This window comes from Coregonus clupeaformis, chromosome 26 (assembly GCF_020615455.1).
Source record: "Coregonus clupeaformis isolate EN_2021a chromosome 26, ASM2061545v1, whole genome shotgun sequence".
Lineage (NCBI taxonomy): Eukaryota > Metazoa > Chordata > Actinopteri > Salmoniformes > Salmonidae > Coregonus > Coregonus clupeaformis.
Window position 1 is genome coordinate 25,427,846 of NC_059217.1, and position 19,122 is coordinate 25,446,967.

At 45.3% G+C, this 19,122-nt stretch overlaps 1 protein-coding gene across 1 annotated transcript in view; it reads left to right on the forward strand.

Annotated features, from left to right (window-relative positions):
• Positions 1–19,122, forward strand: part of LOC121540233 (xenotropic and polytropic retrovirus receptor 1 homolog) — a 98,875-nt gene that overhangs the window by 72,773 nt on the left and 6,980 nt on the right. The window contains exons 3-10 of the mRNA XM_041848937.2: positions 4,307–4,408; positions 9,898–10,115; positions 10,513–10,662; positions 10,920–11,003; positions 11,725–11,806; positions 11,982–12,169; positions 12,464–12,643; positions 16,579–16,747. Of these exons, the coding sequence (XP_041704871.1) occupies positions 4,307–4,408; positions 9,898–10,115; positions 10,513–10,662; positions 10,920–11,003; positions 11,725–11,806; positions 11,982–12,169; positions 12,464–12,643; positions 16,579–16,747 (1,173 nt within the window). The remainder of the gene's footprint in view (positions 1–4,306; positions 4,409–9,897; positions 10,116–10,512; positions 10,663–10,919; positions 11,004–11,724; positions 11,807–11,981; positions 12,170–12,463; positions 12,644–16,578; positions 16,748–19,122) is intronic.

Consider the following 19,122-nt stretch of genomic DNA (forward strand, 5'->3'; position numbering starts at 1 on the left):
ACCTCCACCCTCCGGCAGAGGATCAACAGCATACAGTCTACCTTCACCCTCCGGCAGAGGATCAACTGCGTACAGTCTACCTTCACCCTCCGGCAGAGGATCAACTGCATACAGTCTACCTTCACCCTCCGGCAGAGGATCAACAGCATACAGTCTACCTTCACCCTCCGGCAGAGGATCAACAGCATACAGTCTACCTTCACCCTCCGGCAGAGGATCAACTGCATACAGTCTACCTTCACCCTCCGGCAGAGGATCAACAGCATACAGTCTACCTTCACCCTCCGGCAGAGGATCAACAGCATACAGTCTACCTCCACCCTCCGGCAGAGGATCAACTGCATACAGTCTACCTTCACCCTCCGGCAGAGGATCAACTGCATACAGTCTACCTTCACCCTCCGGCAGAGGATCAACTGCATACAGTCTACCTTCACCCTCCGGCAGAGGATCAACAGCATACAGTCTACCTTCACCCTCCGGCAGAGGATCAACAGCATACAGTCTACCTTCACCCTCCGGCAGAGGATCAACTGCATACAGTCTACCTTCACCCTCCGGCAGAGGATCAACAGCATACAGTCTACCTTCACCCTCCGGCAGAGGATCAACAGCATACAGTCTACCTTCACCCTCCGGCAGAGGATCAACAGCATACAGTCTACCTTCACCCTCCGGCAGAGGATCAACTGCGTACAGTCTACCTTCACCCTCCGGCAGAGGATCAACTGCATACAGTCTACCTCCACCCTCCGGCAGAGGATCAACTGCATACAGTCTACCTTCACCCGTCATTTCCTCTCAGCCTTTGACTGGGTTTTGCTGCTCTCCAGCTGCCTGTGGTTGAGGCCGCTTGCTGTTCTTATTCCGCTTCTTCATCTTCCTTGTCTCAGTGTTACCATAGCTCTGTCTGGAGACTGGAGGAGTCACCAGGTCATCTTCCTTGTCTCAGTGTTACCATAGCTCTGTCTGGAGACTGGAGGAGTCACCAGGTCATACTGACTAGGCTCATTCACGACACCATCAAGCCCTTTTTAACCCGTTTGCCTCTCTTGGTTTGATATACCCTGGTCTGAATGAGAAAGAGCATTGTTTAAGACAGTGCATTGATCATCATTTGCTCACACACACATAATATGCACATGCATTTATACTGACTCTACACACACCGACTCACATACAATCATCATTAATGCTGCTGCTACTCTGTTTATCATATATTCTAATGCTTAGTCACCTTACCCCTATACATAGCTACCTCTATCAATCCAGTATCCCTGCACATTGTAAATATGGTACTGGAACTTCTTATTTGTTATTTTATTTATCTTGTTCTACCTTGTTATTTTCAGTATTACATTGTTATTGATTACTGCATTGTTGGGTTTAGAGCTTGCAAGAAAGGCATTTCACTGTACTTGTGCATGTGACATTAAACCTTGAAACTGATTGTTGTCGAAGGAGAATCAGCCTGAAGGATGTGGATGAGTCCAACAGATACCTGTATGCTTCCAAGATATGCTCACATTCCTCTCGGTCTACAATTACCATATTCATGAATTGTTGCACAAAAAGCTGGTTTCCATAATGGTTTGTGTCCATGAATTTTTTCTCATTCATAGGTAAGCTATATAAAACCTTGCAGAGAGCCTATCCAACTGACAATCTCTTGAAAAATATACAAGCTATTGGAACCAAGACTTAAAAAGAACTGATATTGGCACAAGATGGAGGGAATGTTGGAACATAACTAACGAAATTACAGTTAGCGAAAATTAAGACAAAATTAACAAATTCTACAGCACAACGGCAGCGTCATGTCTTAAGTGTAAAACTAACAATGACTCAATAATCCATGCCTTCTGGCAATGTTATAAAGTCCAAAAGATATGGGCGAAGTTAGAAAGTTGGCTGTCAGAAGTAGTATTACAATGTAAATGTACTTTTAACCCGTCTGTCTGCATATTTCAAGACATGGCATATGAGGGTGCATTGAGATACCCGATGGATTGGATGATACTTTTGAAAAAACTTATATTAAAAACAGAAAATCAACCAATCCTCCGTCGTTAACACAATGGAAAGGTCAAATGCTTTATTATCTAAACGTTGAAAATGCACGGGTGACGGAGAGAAACAAAATGGTGCAGTTTGAGGTCATGTGGCGGAGAGGGATGCGGGCGCTGGAGATGAGGGTGTGAGCATGTGGGTCTGGGCAGGTGTGATGCAGTTGATGTTTGTGTGATGTTGTCGTTTGTGTACAGTGCCTTGCAAAAGTATTCACCCCCCTTGGCGTTTTTCCTATTTTGTTGCATTACAACCTGTAATTTAAATAGATTTTTATTTGGATTTCATGTAATGGACATACACAAAATAGTCCAAATTGGTGAAGTGAAATGAAAAAAATAACTTGTTTCAAGAAATTGAAAAAAAATAATAACGGAAAAGTGGTGCGTGCATATGTATTCACCCCCTTTGCTATGAAGCCCCTAAATAAGATCTGGTGCAACCAATTACATTCAGAAGTCACATAATTAGTTAAATAAAGTCCACCTGTGTGCAATCTAAGTGTCACATGATCTGTCACATGATCTCTGTGTATATATACACCTGTTCTGAAGGCCCCCAGAGTCTGCAACACCACTAAGTAAGGGGCACCACCAAGCAAGCGGCACCATGAAGACCAAGGAGCTCTCCAAACAGGTCAGGGACAAAGTTGTGGAGAAGTACAGATCAGGGTTGGGTTATAAAAAATTATCCAAAACTTTGAACATCCCACGGAGCACCATTAAATCCATTATTAAAAAATGGAAAGAATATGGCACCACAACAAACCTGCCAAGAGAGGGCCGCCCACCAAAACTCATGGACCGGTCAAGTAGGGCATTAATCAGAGAGGCAACAAAGAGACCAAAGATAACCCTGAAGGAGCTGCAAAGCTCTACAGCGGAGATTGGAGTATCTGTCCATAGGACCACTTTTAGCCGTACACTCCACAGGGCTGGGCTTTACGGAAGAGTGGCCAGAAAAAAGCCATTGCTTAAAGAAAAAAATAAGCAAACACGTTTGGTGTTCGCCAAAAGGCATGTGGGAGACTCCCCAAACATATGGAAGAAGGTACTCTGGTCAGATGAGACTAAAATTGAGCTTTTTGACCATCGAGGAAAACGCTATGTCTGACGCAAACCCAACACCTCTCATCACTCCGAGAACACCATCCCCGCAGTGAAGCATGGTGGTGGCAGCATCATGCTGTGGGGATGTTTTTCATTGGCACGGACTGGGAAACTGGTCAGAATTGAAGGAATGATGGATGGCGCTAAATACAGGGAAATTCTTGAGGGAAACCTGTTTCAGTCTTCCAGAGATTTGAGACTGGGACGGAGGTTCACCTTCCAGCAGGACAATGACTCTAAGCATACTGCTAAAGCAACACTTGAGTGGTTTAAGGCTCTGTCCAGGCTCTGTCGTAGCCTGCCGCGACCGGGAGACCCATGGGGCGGCGCACAATTGGCCCAGTGTCGTCCAGGGTAGGGGAGGGAATGGCCGGCAGGGATGTAGCTCAGTTGGTAGAGCAAGGGCGTTTGCAACCCCAGGGTTGTGGGTTCAATTCCTACGGGGGGCCAGTATGAAAAAATAAAAAATAAAATAATGTATGCACTCACTAACTGTAAGTCGCTCTTGTTAAGAGCGTCTGCTAAATGACGTAAATGTAAATGTTAAGGGGAAACATTTAAATGTCTTGGAATGGCCTAGTCAAAGCCCAGACCTCAATCCAATTGAGAATTTGTGGTATGACTTAAAGATTGCTGTACAGCAGCGGAACCCATCCAACTTGAAGGAGCTGGAGCAGTTTTGCCTTGAAGAATGGGCAAAATGTATAGAGACATACCCCAAGAGACTTGCAGCTATAATTGCTGCAAAAGGTGGCTCTACAAAGTATTAACTTGGAGGGGGGGTGAATAGTTATTTCTTGTTTGTTTCACACCCCCAAAAAAATTTTGCATCTTCAAAGTGGTAGGCATGTTGTGTAAATCAAATTATACAAACCCCCCCAAAAATCTATTTTAATTCCAGGTTGTAAGGCAACAAAATAGGAAAAATGCCAAAGGGGATGAATACTTTCACAAGCCACTGTATGTTCTGTATTGTTATTAAAAAAATATATATCTCTCACCAAAACCATATAATTGTTTCTCATTGGTTACATAATGTGTTTTTGTTGAATATTGTTATGATAAGCAGCAACTGTACCTCTTCTCTGAAAACTGACCTCTCTCTCTCTCTCTCTATTTTCCCTCTCCAGTCACAGATGAAGACACTGTCAAGAGATACTACGCCAAGTTTGAGGAGAAGTTTTTCCAGAATTGTGAGAAGGAGCTTTTGAAGATCAACACATTCTATTCAGGTAGGCCTATTTGATGGAGCAGTGCTGCTATGCTAGTGCTGTGTTCCTCTGTAGCTCAATTGGTAGAGCATGGCGCTTGTAACGCCAGGGTAGTGGGTTCGATCCCCGGGACCACCCATACGTAAACATTTATGCACACATGACTGTAAGTCGCTTTGGATAAAAGCGTCTGCTAAATGGCATATTATGCTATGCGAGTTATTCTCTCTGACTAAGTGAGACCATCCTGTTGATTGGCCGTGAGCATCTGCAGTTTGCCCACTCACAGTAGGCTAACATTTAATGCCATAACTGTCAGCCTGCAGTGCATAGCCAGTAATTGCCTTGACATCTTGCACATGTATACATTTGTACATTGAGTGTCATGTAGAGTGATGAGCTTTACTTGTGTGCCAACTAAGTGACGTTTTGTCTAATGCGGGCACTTTGATTTAATCATGGCTGACCAAATTAGCAAAGGAAGCCTGGTTTATTTCAGGATGGGAGTATATATGCCTCATGTAACATGAGATGTTATATACAGTACTGCTTAAAAACCTTTGCTCTGAGGTATCAGGAAACATTGCTGCCCCTAGAGGCTGTTTGTAGAACTGCATTTAATGGGCTGATGCCTCCTGGCAACATAGACATTCGATATATTCTGAATCTGTACTAACGAGCACATACTTTATTGGTAATGATAGGAGTTAGATGGGAAGCCAACAAAGTATACAGAAGGTGCATTAATTAGTGTCCACTTTAATTTGCCTTTCCTTAAAGTCTGAAAGATGTTTAAACTCCATGTTTTTCTTCTCCAATAAACATCCCCTCCCATCCCCTCCCCTTGAGGCTTTGCCAGAAGCTGAAATAAACTCAGGCCAGGTTGGACTGCCAAATAGAACTGGGACTCTGACCAAAATCATGTTGCTCCTCGCTTTTATCTCCCCTGAAAAACAATGATTTCCCATCCGTTCTAAAATGACTTAGGGGGATGGGGTATCCAAAATGGGGGAGGGGGGTGTAACTTTTTTCTTTGCTTTGGGGAGGATTGTGTAGTTTTTTTATTGGGCACAGGGGAGGGTATAGTGTATTGTAATATTTGTGGTCTCCATTATTTCTCTCTTACTAGCCTACGGCATCCTCTCCAGCCACTCTGAACAACATATTGTAATGAAACAAGCAGGGAGAGTGAGCTTGTCCACGTGGTCGGCGAACCCTCAACCTTCTGGCCCGTAGCCCAGCGTGGCATGGACTGTGCATGCCACAAGAAGTGGCGATATGAGCGATTATAAACACAGGGTTGCTACCTTAATGCTAAGGCAGTTACTGTGGTCACAATCATTATTGAGGTAATTCAATGAAGGGTAATGTATTTCTTTTCAAGTGACAACTGGAGTTGGACCCCCCCTCCCACTTAGTAGTGCTGAGTGATTAGTGCTTTTTGAGGTTGGTTCGGTTTCGGTTTGATTATTCAAAAATAATGACAGTTTTCGATTTCGGTGTCTTTATTTTTTATTTTTTTCAAAATACACTATGCATTATGTGGGTTGAATACTGTAACAACACAGAATAAAACAATTAATAAAAGTCTCCATGATGGTAGTGACTGCACATTACTGCTTATCACTTATTAACCATCATGTATTCACATTACTTCACTTTAATAAAATATTTCAGTTGTGTATATTACATTTGTTTTATTTGATGACTTTATTATGTCATTCCAAGTCATCCTCTCATCTCTATAGAGCTGATGCCTATGCTGTCTAACTAAAACACTATTTTAGTAGTTCTTCAAAGTAAATAAGGCATACTTTTATGACTGCTGAATACCAACTATCAATCACTCATGTATTTTCAGGTAGAGATACTTAGCGAAGCAACTGCTCTCTATCCCAGGGTGTCTGCGGGTCCTTATATTAATTTAAGTCTTTGTTTTTGAAGGCTTTTTACCGGAGATGGTGTTTCCGTTTATATTATGCCACTGCTAAATTGTTGCCACAACGGCAAAAATAGAAAACATCAAATGATACTCCTACCAAGGCGCACTTTCAAAATGCTAGAGCTAGAGAGCTACGGTATCTACATGTGTGTGCCAGTGCGAGTCAGGTCGTTGCCAGAGGAGAGGGAAGATAGAATTTGATTTATACAATTTGATAGACAACAACAACACCAACTAGATAGCCAATTGGAAACAGCTTGTAGCTTGGCTAGTTTGCTAGCTAGCAATTAGTTTGCTCTCGGTGACCCAAGGCATTAACAAGGCATTCTGCCTTATCCCAAGGGTTCTCAGCTATAAGCACCACTTACCTGTGGGACCATGTGAACTACAATCCCGACGCTCTGTTTTAACGTTTCGATTGTGATACGTTCTTCTAAACATATGGAACTTTTCTTTCATATCAGCGTGAAAGATACACTTACTGTAGCAGGTTTGCACAGATCCATATGGCCGTGTGCCTCCAGCCGAGGAACTACACTCCCACTACACTTCCTCCAGTTACGCTTACACAGAGGTGTTTGAGCACGCTAGATAGCTAATTAGCACAGGTGGTCGTAGTGATGGGAAGTAAGGCTCTTTTTACTGACTCTGATATTTTCAACTCGTTCTGTACCGAATCAATGTGCGGGGTACAGGTTAGTCGAGGTAATTTGTACATGTAGGTAGGGGTAAAGTGACTATGCATAGATAATAAACAGCGAGTAGTTGGTGTCAATGTAAATAGTCTGGGTGGCCATTTGATTAATTGTTCTGCATTCTTATGGCTTGGGGGTAGAAGCTGTTAAGGAGCCTTTTGGACCTAGACATGGCGCTCCTGTACTGCTTGCCGTGTGGTAGCAGAGAGAATAGTCTATGACTTGGGTGACTGGAGTCTTTGACAATTTTTTTGGGCCTTCCTCTGACACCGCCTAGTGTATATAGGTCCTGGATGGCAGGAAGCTTGGCCCCAGTGATGTACTGGGCCGTATGCACTACCCTCTGTAGCGCCTTACGGTCGGATGCCAAGCAGTTGCCATACCAGGTGGTGATGCAACCGGTCAGGATGCTCTCGATGGCTCAGCTGTATAACCTTTTGAGGATCTGGGGACCTATGCCAAATATTTTCAGTCTCCTGAGGGGGAAAAGGTGTTGTCATGCCCTCTTCACGACTGTCTTGGTGTGTTTGGACCATGATAGTTTGAAACTCTCTACCCGCTCCACTACAGCCCCGTCGATGTTAATGTGGGCCTGTTCGGCCCTCCTTTTCCTGTACTCCACGATCAGCTCCTTTGTCTTGCTCACATTGAGGGAGGGGTTGTTGTCCTGGCACCACACTGCCAGGTCTCTGACCTGCCAGGTCTCTCCCTATAGGCTGTTTCATTGTTGTCGGTGATCAGGCCTACCACTGTTGTGTCGTCAGCAAACTTAATGATGGTGTTGAAGTCGTGCTTGGCCACGCAGTCTTGGGTGAACAGGGAGTACAGGAGGGGACTAAGCACGCACCCTTGAGGGGCCCCAGTGTTGAGGATCAGCGTGGCAGAAGTGTTGTTGCCTACCCTTACCACCTGGGGGCAGCCCGTCAGGAAGTCCAGGATCCAGTCCTTAGCTTAGTGATGAGCTTTGTGGGCACTATGGTGTTGAACGCTGAGCTGTAGTCAATGAACAGCATACTCACATTGGTGTTCCTTTTGACCAGGTGGGAAAGGGCAGTGTGCAGTGCGATTGAGATTGTGTCATCTGTGGATCTGTTGGGGCGGTATGCGAATTGGAGTGGGTCTAGGGTTTCTGGGATGATGGTGTTGATGTGAGCCATGACCAGCCTTTCAAAGCACTTCATGGCTACCGACGTGAGTGCTACGGGGCGGTAGTCATTTAGGCAGGTTACCTTCGCTTTCTTGGGCATAGGGACTATGGTGGTCTGCTTGAAACATGTAGGTATTACAGACTCGGTCAGGGACAGGTTGAAAATGTCAGTGAAGACACTTGCCAGTTGGTCCGCGCACCCCATAGTAATTTGCGAAGAGTCCCTAAGCATATCTAGCAGACGTCTGAGTCACATCAAGGCTAGACACCAGGCCTTATTATAATTGAAAGCAGTCTGGCTCGATGTAGGCTATAATGAAATCTATAGTGAAGGTTGTTTTCAGCAGTGTTGGGTCTTATTAGCAGTCATGTAGCCCATCCATTCACTTCACACCTGACTCCAGACTGCAGCATCATAATCTCTCAGTCCTCCTAGCCGGATGTTGGGATGAAACAAGCAATTACTGAATCTTGCTGGATAGACAGCGCTATCTCCCTCTTTTCATGTCGTGTTCAGTGTGTGAGCTTTTACATAAGAGACTCCTCGCCTCCGCAGAGAGCTGTGGCAAGCAGCTTCCCTCTTCTGAAAGGGGTCATCGACCCCCTTAATTTCACTGCGCCAGGATGACTTAACTCTATTCCAGGGAGAAAAACCAAAGCACAACACAGTCTCTGTTAAATGCTGTCACAATATCTAAAATATTTGTATGTATCCTCAAATATAGACTCCCGAGACAATATTTTACCTGTGGCTTTTCCTGGCAAAGCTCAGACATTAAAGCCTATTTTTGTCGCTTCAGCCTGCACCTTTGTCTGTACACAAATCTACCCAGGCTTAATTTCTTCCTGCTTAGGTAAAGTATGTGAGTCTTGACTTTCTCACGCCTCATGTTATGTCATGACTTGATCCATGCAGAGCCGATAGGAGACCCTCTGGACCATGTAGACAGTGACATAATCTACTGTTATTCTGTGAGGGATTACTCTAATTTTAGCCATCAAAAGAACAGCTATTCAGGCATTCCTGTGAAATCCAGAGGCTGTGTGTGCAACTGAGCGGTAAAGTAACCGTTAAACCCACTGCACCTAATGTAACACCCCTGTCCTCACTGACCGTGGGCAACATGAGACGGTGCTAGGCCACTACCATTGCTTTGACCAGGTGGCCTAGTTGTGAATCAGGACTGAGGAGGTCTATTCCAAAAGCCTCTCTCTTCAGCCTTGGCCTATGAATAGGATGTGTGGTGGGCTGCAGAGTGCAGACCCAGGCTGAGGGGACAGTGGAGGATATGTGTCAGAGCTGGGCTTGATGAGTCCAGTCCAGGAATGTGGTAGTGGGAACGGGACTGGGGTGCGGTGAGGCTGGGGGAGGCCAAGGCGAGGTGGGGAGAATGTGGGCCATGCTCCAGATCCACTCAGGTTCCTCCATGCTCTGCTGTCTCTCTCTCAGGAGGGAAATTAACATTGTCTTGACCCTGGTAATGTGCTTGCAGAGGGCTGCATTTACATGACTGAAGAACTTAATACTCCCCTTCCGCTTCCCCCGTAATGGAGAGGAGTGTTTACCTCTGGCTGGACTTCCTGCAGGGCTGTTAATGAAGCCTAATGTTTATGTTTCTGACAGAAGTTACTCTCAAAGTGCAATCAGATCACTGAAGTTGAGCTGCATACTGCAGCTATGACACTGTTGCTCACTCAGTTGTTTTCCATATTTTTCCTCCTGCAGAGAAACTTGCTGAAGGCCAGAGGCGTTTCGCCACCCTGCAGAATGAGCTGCAATCGTCTCTGGATGCGCAGCGTGAGAGCAATGCGCCAGGCCTCCGCAAACGCAAGACGGTGTTCCACCTGTCCCAGGAGGAACGCTGCAAACACCGCAACATCAAGGACCTGCAGCTGGCCTTCTCAGAGTTCTACCTCAGCCTCATCCTGCTGCAGAACTACCAGGTTAGTACCCTTAACCCTAAACCCTACACACTACCCCTAGATACTAGCTCCGCCTCATCCTGCTGCAGAACTACCAAGTTAGTACCCTAAACCCTACACACTACCCCTAGATACTACCTCAGCCTCATCCTACAGCACAACTACCAAGTGAGACCCAGTCAGCCTGTCTCCACACCCTCTCATCTTTCTGTTTGATGCTGCTATAAGCATAAAATGTCTCTCTACATCTCACTCTCTCTCTATCCATCTCTATCCATCTATCTTTATTGGTGTCAATTTCTTTCTCTGTTTCTCTCTTTATCTCAGCAGAATAACCGTTCAGTCATTGTCTCCTGTTGTGTCTCTCTGCAGCGCTTGCTCAGTTCAGACTTAACCCCAGGATTGGTCTTTCTCCCAGAATCTGAACTTCACAGGTTTCCGTAAAATCCTGAAGAAGCATGATAAGATCCTGGAGACCCCCCGCGGGGCTGACTGGCGTGTGGCCCACGTGGAGGTGGCCCCCTTCTACACCTGTAAGAAAATCACCCAGCTCATCTCTGAGACAGAGGTACGTATGGAACCGAAGCCCCTGGCTGTGGAGGTGTAGGCATTGTTGAGGTTAACTATTTTCCGACAATGTTTACTCTGTCAGCTATTTTAGCTAGGTACAATCATGAAATTACGATTGTCCAAATTTCTCATTCTAGCATAGTCTGATCCTGGTCTTTGACTCCCATTGAATATGTTGTATTGCATTCTAACCGGTTCATGACTGAGCAATTGATTTGCCCTCCCTTTGACATGTCTTTGTTGTGTGTTTGTCAGGCTCTGGTGACCACAGAGCTAGAGGGAGGGGACCGTCAGAAGGCCATGAAGAGGCTGAGAGTGCCTCCACTAGGGGCAGCACAGGTGATAGAGACTGCACCATATATTTACTAGAGTGTGTATTTTAGTTCGTTAGTGGACAATTAACCAATCACTTTTAGATAATTCCAGCTTGTGTCAGCATCTCATCAACATCAACATTCTATGGCAGATCGACACACTTCCCACTCTTCATCTCCTTCCTGCTGTGTTTATATATGTATGTGACACACTCACTCTATTTATCCCCACAGTATCGATCCTGTAATAGGCTCTCCAAACTAGGCTGGACAAATGACTTTTTCCACAGGGGATGAGATAAAGGGGGCTGGAGAGAGTGCTTCACATCCCCTATCACATATCCCTCAGATCTATAGCTGTATTAATATCAATGTCATTCCCAGCCTGAATTGTGCTAGATCCAAATGGCTTGTCCAGATTCCCTGTGGGAACCTTTTATATGACTTGTATTTTTAGCACATACCAAAGTACTTGACGATAACACACTTTAATATAAGGACTCTTTCTATACCATGCACTGAATTGTCTGCAGCACAACCAGAAAAAGGTGATCTATTCTTTGAATGGTTTCTGCTTCCCTGGATAACAGTGTCTATCTGTCAAGCTAAATGAATTAGTAAATGCCAAGCGCGGTTCTCAAACTGTGTGCCTGACAACATTACAGTGGAGCCTAGAAGACTTGCTGTCACGCAGGTCTAGTAACTGGTAATTGCTTATCTCTGTTATTCTCTGCTCCTTCCTGCAGCCTGCTCTAGCCTGGACTACCTTCCGCGTTGGCCTGTACTGTGGGGTCTTCATAGTCCTCGCTATCTCCTTCATCCTCACTGGTACGTTCACACACAACCATGCTAATAAGGCCTTTTTACTGGGGGATTAGCTAACAGATACAGAGGAAATGGGGCTTAATATTGAGACTTGGCATTAGGGGGAGCTCAAGTTAGTTTTGCATACTGTATTGTAGCGTCAGATATTTGAAGGAGAAGGACTATTATTATTTTTCAGGTGCTGTACTCATCCGGTATGAGAACGTGTGGCCTCTTGTGCGTATCTACCGTGGTGGCTTCCTGCTGATCGAGTTCCTCTTCCTGTTGGGCATTAACACCTATGGCTGGCGCCAGGCGGGGGTCAACCACGTGCTCATCTTCGAGTTGAACCCTCGCAGCAACCTCTCCCACCAGCACCTGTTTGAGGTAAGGGAGAAGGGAGAACCAGGGGATGCACAAGGACAATGAACAATAATAGAGTCAGACAGTATACTGAGAGAAATAGAGGAAATAATGGAGAGAAAAATCATCTTGTGTGATCACCAGGGAGCGAATGCACTGAATAATGGAAATAAAAAATTTTCAATAATCAATACTAATCTGAAGATTTACACTAGGGTTTTTTTTCTGATCATATTGTGAAGGACAATGTGTATACTGCTTTATAAAGGAAAATGACTGAGAATTCGATAGTGTTTATTTTCTTTGTGTCTTCCGTAGATTGCAGGATTCCTGGGGGTGCTGTGGTGTATGAGCATCCTGTCCTGTCTGTACTCTGAGTACATCATGCTGCCCATGCAGGTCAACCCCCTCATCCTCTACGGCTTCATGCTCCTCTTCCTCATCAACCCCTTCAAGACTGGCTACTACAAGTCCCGCTTCTGGCTGCTCAAACTTCTGGTGAGCTCCTTCTCCACTGGAACTACTGTATTATAATTATGAAATTAAATCAGTACAATGAAACCCGACTCAATTGGTGTTTGTGTGTGTGTACAACACTGTATTTGATACCTATCTCACATTCTATATTGTGTTCCATGTATCCAGCTTATATTTTCTTTGTCTGATGTTTGCTGGCTTGGGGAGGATTCTGTTTGTGTGCGAAACAGAGGCCAGTGGGGTGAGGGATAATAGGATAAATCAAATCAAATCAAATTTTACAACAGGTGTAGACCTTACAGTGAAATGCTTACTTACAAGCCCTTAACCAACAATGCAGTTTTTTAAGAAAAATAGAAAATAGCAAATCATTAAAGAGCAGCAGTAAAATAAAATAACAGTAGGGAGTCTATATACAGGGGGTACCGGTACAGAGTCAATGTGCGGGGGCACCGGTTAGTCAAGGTAATTGAGGTAATATGTACATGTGGGTAGAGTTAACGTGACTATGCATAAATAATAAACAGAGTAGCAGCAGCGTAAAAGAGGAGGTTGGGGTGGGGTGGGGGGGCAATGCAAATAGTCCGGGTAGCCATGATTAGCTGTTTAGGAGTCTTATGGCTTGGGGGTAGAAGCTGTTAAGGAGCCTTTTGGACCTAGACTTGGTGCTCCGGTACCGCATGCTGTGCGGTAGCAGAGAGAACAGTCTATGACTAGGGTGGCTGGAGTCTTTGACAATTTTGAGGACCTTTCTCTGACACCGCCTGGTATAGAGGTCCTCGATGGCAGGAAGCTTGGCCCCTGTGATGTACTGGGCCGTACGCACTACCCTCTGTAGTGCCTTGCGGTCGGAGGCCGAACAGTTGCCATACCAGGCGATGATGCAACCAGTCAGGATGCTCTCGATGGCGCAGCTGTAGAAATTTTTGAGGATCTGAGGACCCATGCCAAATCTTTTCAGTCTCCTGAGGGGGAATAGGCTTTGTTGTGCCCTCTTCACGACTGTCTTGGTGTGTTTGGACCATGATAGTTTGTTGGTGATGTGGACACCAAGGAACTTGAAGCTCTCAACCTGTTCCACTACAGACCCGTCAATGAGAATGGGGGCATGCTCAGTCCTCTTTTTTTTCCTGTAGTCCACAATCATCTCCTTTGTCTTGATCACGTTGAGGGAGAGGTTGTTATCCTGGCACCACACGGCCAGGTCTCTGACCTCCTCTCTATAGGATGTCTCATCGTTGTCGGTGATCAGGCCTACCACTGTTGTGTATTCGGCAAACTTAATGATGGTGTTGGAGTCGTGCCTGGCCATGCAGTCAAGGGTGAACAGGGAGTACAGGAGGGGACTGAGCACGCAACCCCAGAGGGGCCGCCGTGTTGAGGATCAGCGTGGCAGATGTGTTGTTATCTACTCTTACCACCTGGGGGCGGCCCGTCAGGAAGTCCAGGATCCAGTTGCAGAGGGAGGTGTTTAGTCCCAGGGTCCTTAGCTTAGTGATGAGCTTTGTGGACACTATGGTGTTGAACGCTGAGCTGTAGTCAATGAATAGCATTCTCACGTAGGAGTTCCTCTTGTCCAGGTGGGAAAGGGCAGTGTAGAGTGCAATAGAGATTGCATCATCTGTGGATCTGTTGGGGCGGTATGCAAATTGGAGTGGGTCTAGGGTTTCTGGGATAATGGTGTTGATGTGAGCCATGACCAGCCTTTCAAAGCACTTCATGGCTACAGACGTGAGTGCTGCGGGTCGGTAGTCATTTAGGCAGGTTATCTTAGTGTTCTTGGGCACAGGGACTATGGTGGTCTGCTTGTAACATGTTGGTATTACAGACTCAGTCAGGGACATGTTGACAATGTCAGTGAAGACACTTGCCAGTTGGTAAGCGCATGCTCAGAGTACACATCCTGGTAATCTGTCTGGCCCTGCAGCCTTGTGAATGTTGACCTGCTTAAAAGTCTTACTCACATTGGCTACGGAGAGCGTTATCACATAGTCATTGGGAACAGCTGATGCTCTCATGCATGCTTCAGTGTTGCTTGCCTCGAAGCAAGCATAGAAGTGGTTTAGCTCGTCAGGTAGGCTTGTGTCACTGGTTGCACATTTAACATGCTGGTAGAAATGAAGTAGAACAGATTTAAGTTTCCCTGCATCAAAGTCCCCGGCCACTAGGAGCGCTGCCTCTGGATGAGCGTTTTCCTGTTTACTTTTGGCCTTAGACAGCTCATTGAGTGCAATCTTAGTGCCAGCATTGGTTTGTGGTGGTAAATAGCTACAAAAAATATAGATGAAAACACTCTTGGTAAACAGTGTGGTCTACAGCTTATCATGAGATACTCTACCTCAGGCGAGCAAAACCTTGAGACTTCCTTAGTATTAGATTTTATGCACCAGCTGTTGTTTACAAATATACACCGCCACCCCTTGTCTTACCGGAGTCAGCCGTTCTATCCTGCCGATGTAGCATATATCCCGTCAGCTGTATGTTATCCATGTCGTCGTTCAGCCACGACTCGGTGAAACATAAGATATTACAGTTTTTAATGTCCCGTTGGTAGGATAACCTTAATCTTAGGTCGTCCAATTTATTTTCAAATGATTGAACATTGGCTAATAGGATTGATGGAAGAAGCAGTTTACTCCCTCGCCGTCGGATCCTTACAAGGCACCCCGACCTACGTCCACGATATCTCTGTCTCTTTCTCATGCAAATGAAAGGCGTTTCCCTGGGTATGTGGCGGCTGTGACTGTGCAATCATTACAGGGATGGATCCATCAGTATGCTGCTCCTCCAACCTTCCCCATCTCCCAAGCATCCCCGTCCCTCCCTGAGCCATTCCCAGCCCTCTCTAGCTCTGATTGGGCTACACTTGGGCCTGTGCACCATTATGGAGATGCACACACCCACACTGAACACAGGCACTAACCAAAATCAGGGAACAAATCAAGACAGATACGCTGGTGTGTTAGTTTACGCAATGAATACATTTCAAATAATTTGTATCCTCTGGATGTCTAGAATTTATTTGTGTGATTGGGATGGTGTGGGGATTAGTAAGGACATAGATTGACAGGTAGAAATCCTTAATTATCACACATATATAACAGCTTGAATCAATACTGCAGCTGAGACAACCTGGGGACTGGATGAGGCTGTATAGTGAGGCTGCAGAGCATACAGAGAGATGGGCTTGTGAAATGTCAGGCTAGTCCTGGAGGCAAGAGGGTGAGGGGATCATTCCCATTCACCCACAGTCTCATTCACAGACCCCTGATAACATAATCCAGTCTCAACAAAAAACATACCTAAAACACTAGTTAACCCAATCTTATTAGACTATATTAAATCAAACTGCTACAGAGGCTCTGCAGCTGACCCGGTGCTGCTCCCAGACTGTCATGTTTTGTGCATGTGTGGTGTGTCGGGTTGGATACTGTGTGTGTCAGCGATACTATTTCTGGTGTGGCAACAGCCCTGTTGAATGAGTGACAGATTGACACACTCCAACTAGAGCCTCATTAGGCTTTCCATACGTATCCACCAGTTAATTTACTGTAGGGAGACGCAAGGACTGCTGGCTGCTACAGGGCTCATGCCCTCAACACGTTCCAGCTCATTTTGCTCTGCCCTCTCCCCTTCCACTGCTCTAATACCCTGTACATGACAACCTCCTTAGCTGCATGACAATGATCTTCCTCCATGTTGAAGTCTTGTGTACACGATTGGAGCCGAGGTCTCTGCATTTGTGTTCCTTCTTTTAGGTAATTTGTACTGTCTGTTTTGCCTTCATGTGAGACAAGCATGGGAGTTCTAGTAGTATTAGTATGCAGAGGTGTACTGTAGATAGAAGAGCTGTCAATGTTTTCATAACCTCAGACTATTTCAATAAGCATTGCACCCTCCCCTTCAGTGTATATGTCTTCTATGGGACTACTAAACCTGTCTGTCTGTCTCCCCAGTTCCGTGTGTTCACGGCGCCGTTCCACCGCGTGGAGTTTGCAGACTTCTGGCTGGCCGACCAGCTCAACTCTCTCGTGATTGTACTGATGGACCTGGAGTATCTCATCTGCTTCTACAGCTTCGAGCTTAAATGGACCGACCGCAAAGGCCTCCTGCCCATGTTCAACGGTGAGTTAGTGCAATGGCTCCCTTTAGGTAGGAACTAGTTATGGTCTTAGTACAGGACTGGGGTGAGGTAACAGCCGAATGTATGTTACCTATACAGTATATCATGCTGGTTCATCAGCTCTGTTTAAACTCATTTATAACAGTATTGTTTTGTTTGGGAGATGCAGTGCCTTCGGAAAGTATTCAGACCCATTGACTTTTTCTACATTTTGTTACATTACAGCCTTATTCTAAAATGGATTAAATAAATACAAATCTTCAGCAATCTACACACAATACCCCATAATGACAAAGCGAAAACAAGTTTTTAGATTGTTTTGCAAATTTATTAAAAACAGAAATACCTTATTTACATAAGTATTCAGATCCTTCGCTATGAGACTCGAAATTGAGCTCAGGTGCATCCTGTTTCCATTGATCATCCTTGAGATGTTTCTACAACTTCACAGGTGACAGTGCATTTCAGATCAAAAACCAAGCCATGAGGTCTTAGGAATTGTCCGTAGACCTCCGAGACAGGAATGTGTCGAGGCACAGATCTGGGGAAGGGTACCAAAAAATGTCTGCAGCATTGAAGGTCCCCCTCCATCATTCTTAAATGGAAGAAGTTTGGAACCACCAAGACTCTTCCTAGAGCTGGCCACCTGACCAAACTGAGCAATCGGAGGAGAAGGGCCTTGGTCAGGGAGGTGATCAAGAACCCGATGGTCACTCTGACAGAGCTCCGGAGTTCCTCTATGGAGATGGGTGAACCTTCCAGAAGGACAACCATCTCTGCAGCACTCCACCAATCAGGCCTTTATGGTAGAGTGGCCAGACGGAAGCCACTCCTCAGTAAAAAGGCACATGACAGCCCGCTTGGAGTTTGGCAAAAGGCACCTAAAGACTCTCAGACCATGAGAAACAAGATTCTCTGGTCTGATGAAACCAAGATTGAACTCTTTGGCCTGAATGCCAAGTGTCACATCTGGAGGAAACCTGGCACCATCCCTATGGTGAAGCATGGTGATGGCAGCATCATTCTGTGGGGATGTTTTTCAGCGGCAGGGACTGGGAGACTAGTCAGGGTCGAGGTAAAGATGAACGGAGCAAAGTACAGAGAGATCCTTGATGAAAGCCAGACTGGGTCGAAGGTTCACCTTCCAACAGGACAACGACCCAAAGCACACAGCCAAGACAACGCAGGAGTGGCTTCAGGACAAGTCTCTGAATGTCCTTGAGTGGCCCAGCAAGAGCCCAATCGAACATCTTTGAAGATACTTGAAAATAGCTGTGCAGCAACGCTCCCCATCCAACCTGACAGAGCTTGAGAGGATCTGCAGAGAAGAATGGGAGAAACTCCCCAAGTACAGGTGTGCCAAGCTTGTAGCGTCATACCCAAGAAGACTCGAGGCTGTAATCGCTGCCAAAAAGGGTGCTTCAACAAAGTACTGAGTAAAGGATCTGAATACTTATGTAAATGTGATATTTCAGTTTTATTAAAATGTAAATGTAATATTAAATGTAAATGTGATATTTCAATAATTTCTAAAAAACTGTTTTTACTTTGTCTAATTTAATCAATTTGAGAATAAGGCTGTAACCTAACAAAATGTCGAAAAAGTCAAGGGGTCTGAATACTTTCCGAAGGCACTGTATGTACTGAGGTGAAATGGTTTAGCTCAATCTGACTCCTGTCAATAGAAACTGTTGTCCATGTTCAGTGGCGTATGTCTGTTCTGTCTGTCTGGGAAATGAGTCATTAATGGTTCTCCTCAGTAATCTGCAGCCCGACAAATCAGCAGCCAGGTAATTATTTGGAAATGCTTGTGTCCAGCTAGCCTTTGCCGAGTCTCCAACAACTGGATGTTCCGGTTTTCAGGCGACACTCCATCTTCACTCCTCCTGCACATTTCCTGGATTGGTTGGACAGTGCAGAAGAGAAGCTCCCCCAACAGTTTTTTTTTTCTCGTTAAGACGAGTGTGTAGTACAGCGGTTCCGAAACTGGGAACTTTCCAAAATCTGAGATTTTTTTTAATACAAAAACAAACATATCGTTTTTGTATCTCAAAATCAATGTAAAAATCTAAATTAAAATTATTGAAATCTAAAAGATTAAATTCAACCTGGGTGCCCTTAGATCGTGGGAAATGCTCGAAAGGTCGCACTTGACTGTTTCGCTTGAATTGGAAGGATTCAAGTGCAACAGTCAAGTGCAGCCTTTCGAGCTGTCATGTGAATGAATGCTGCAGACAAAGCATTCACGGGTCATTACGGAGGAGATTTGGTTCCTGACTCAAAGGGAATACCCTGCCGTCTCCCTCAGAGCATTAAAACTCATGGTACCCTTCACCAGCTCTTATCTGTGTGAAGCTGGATTCAGCAGTGCTCTCGT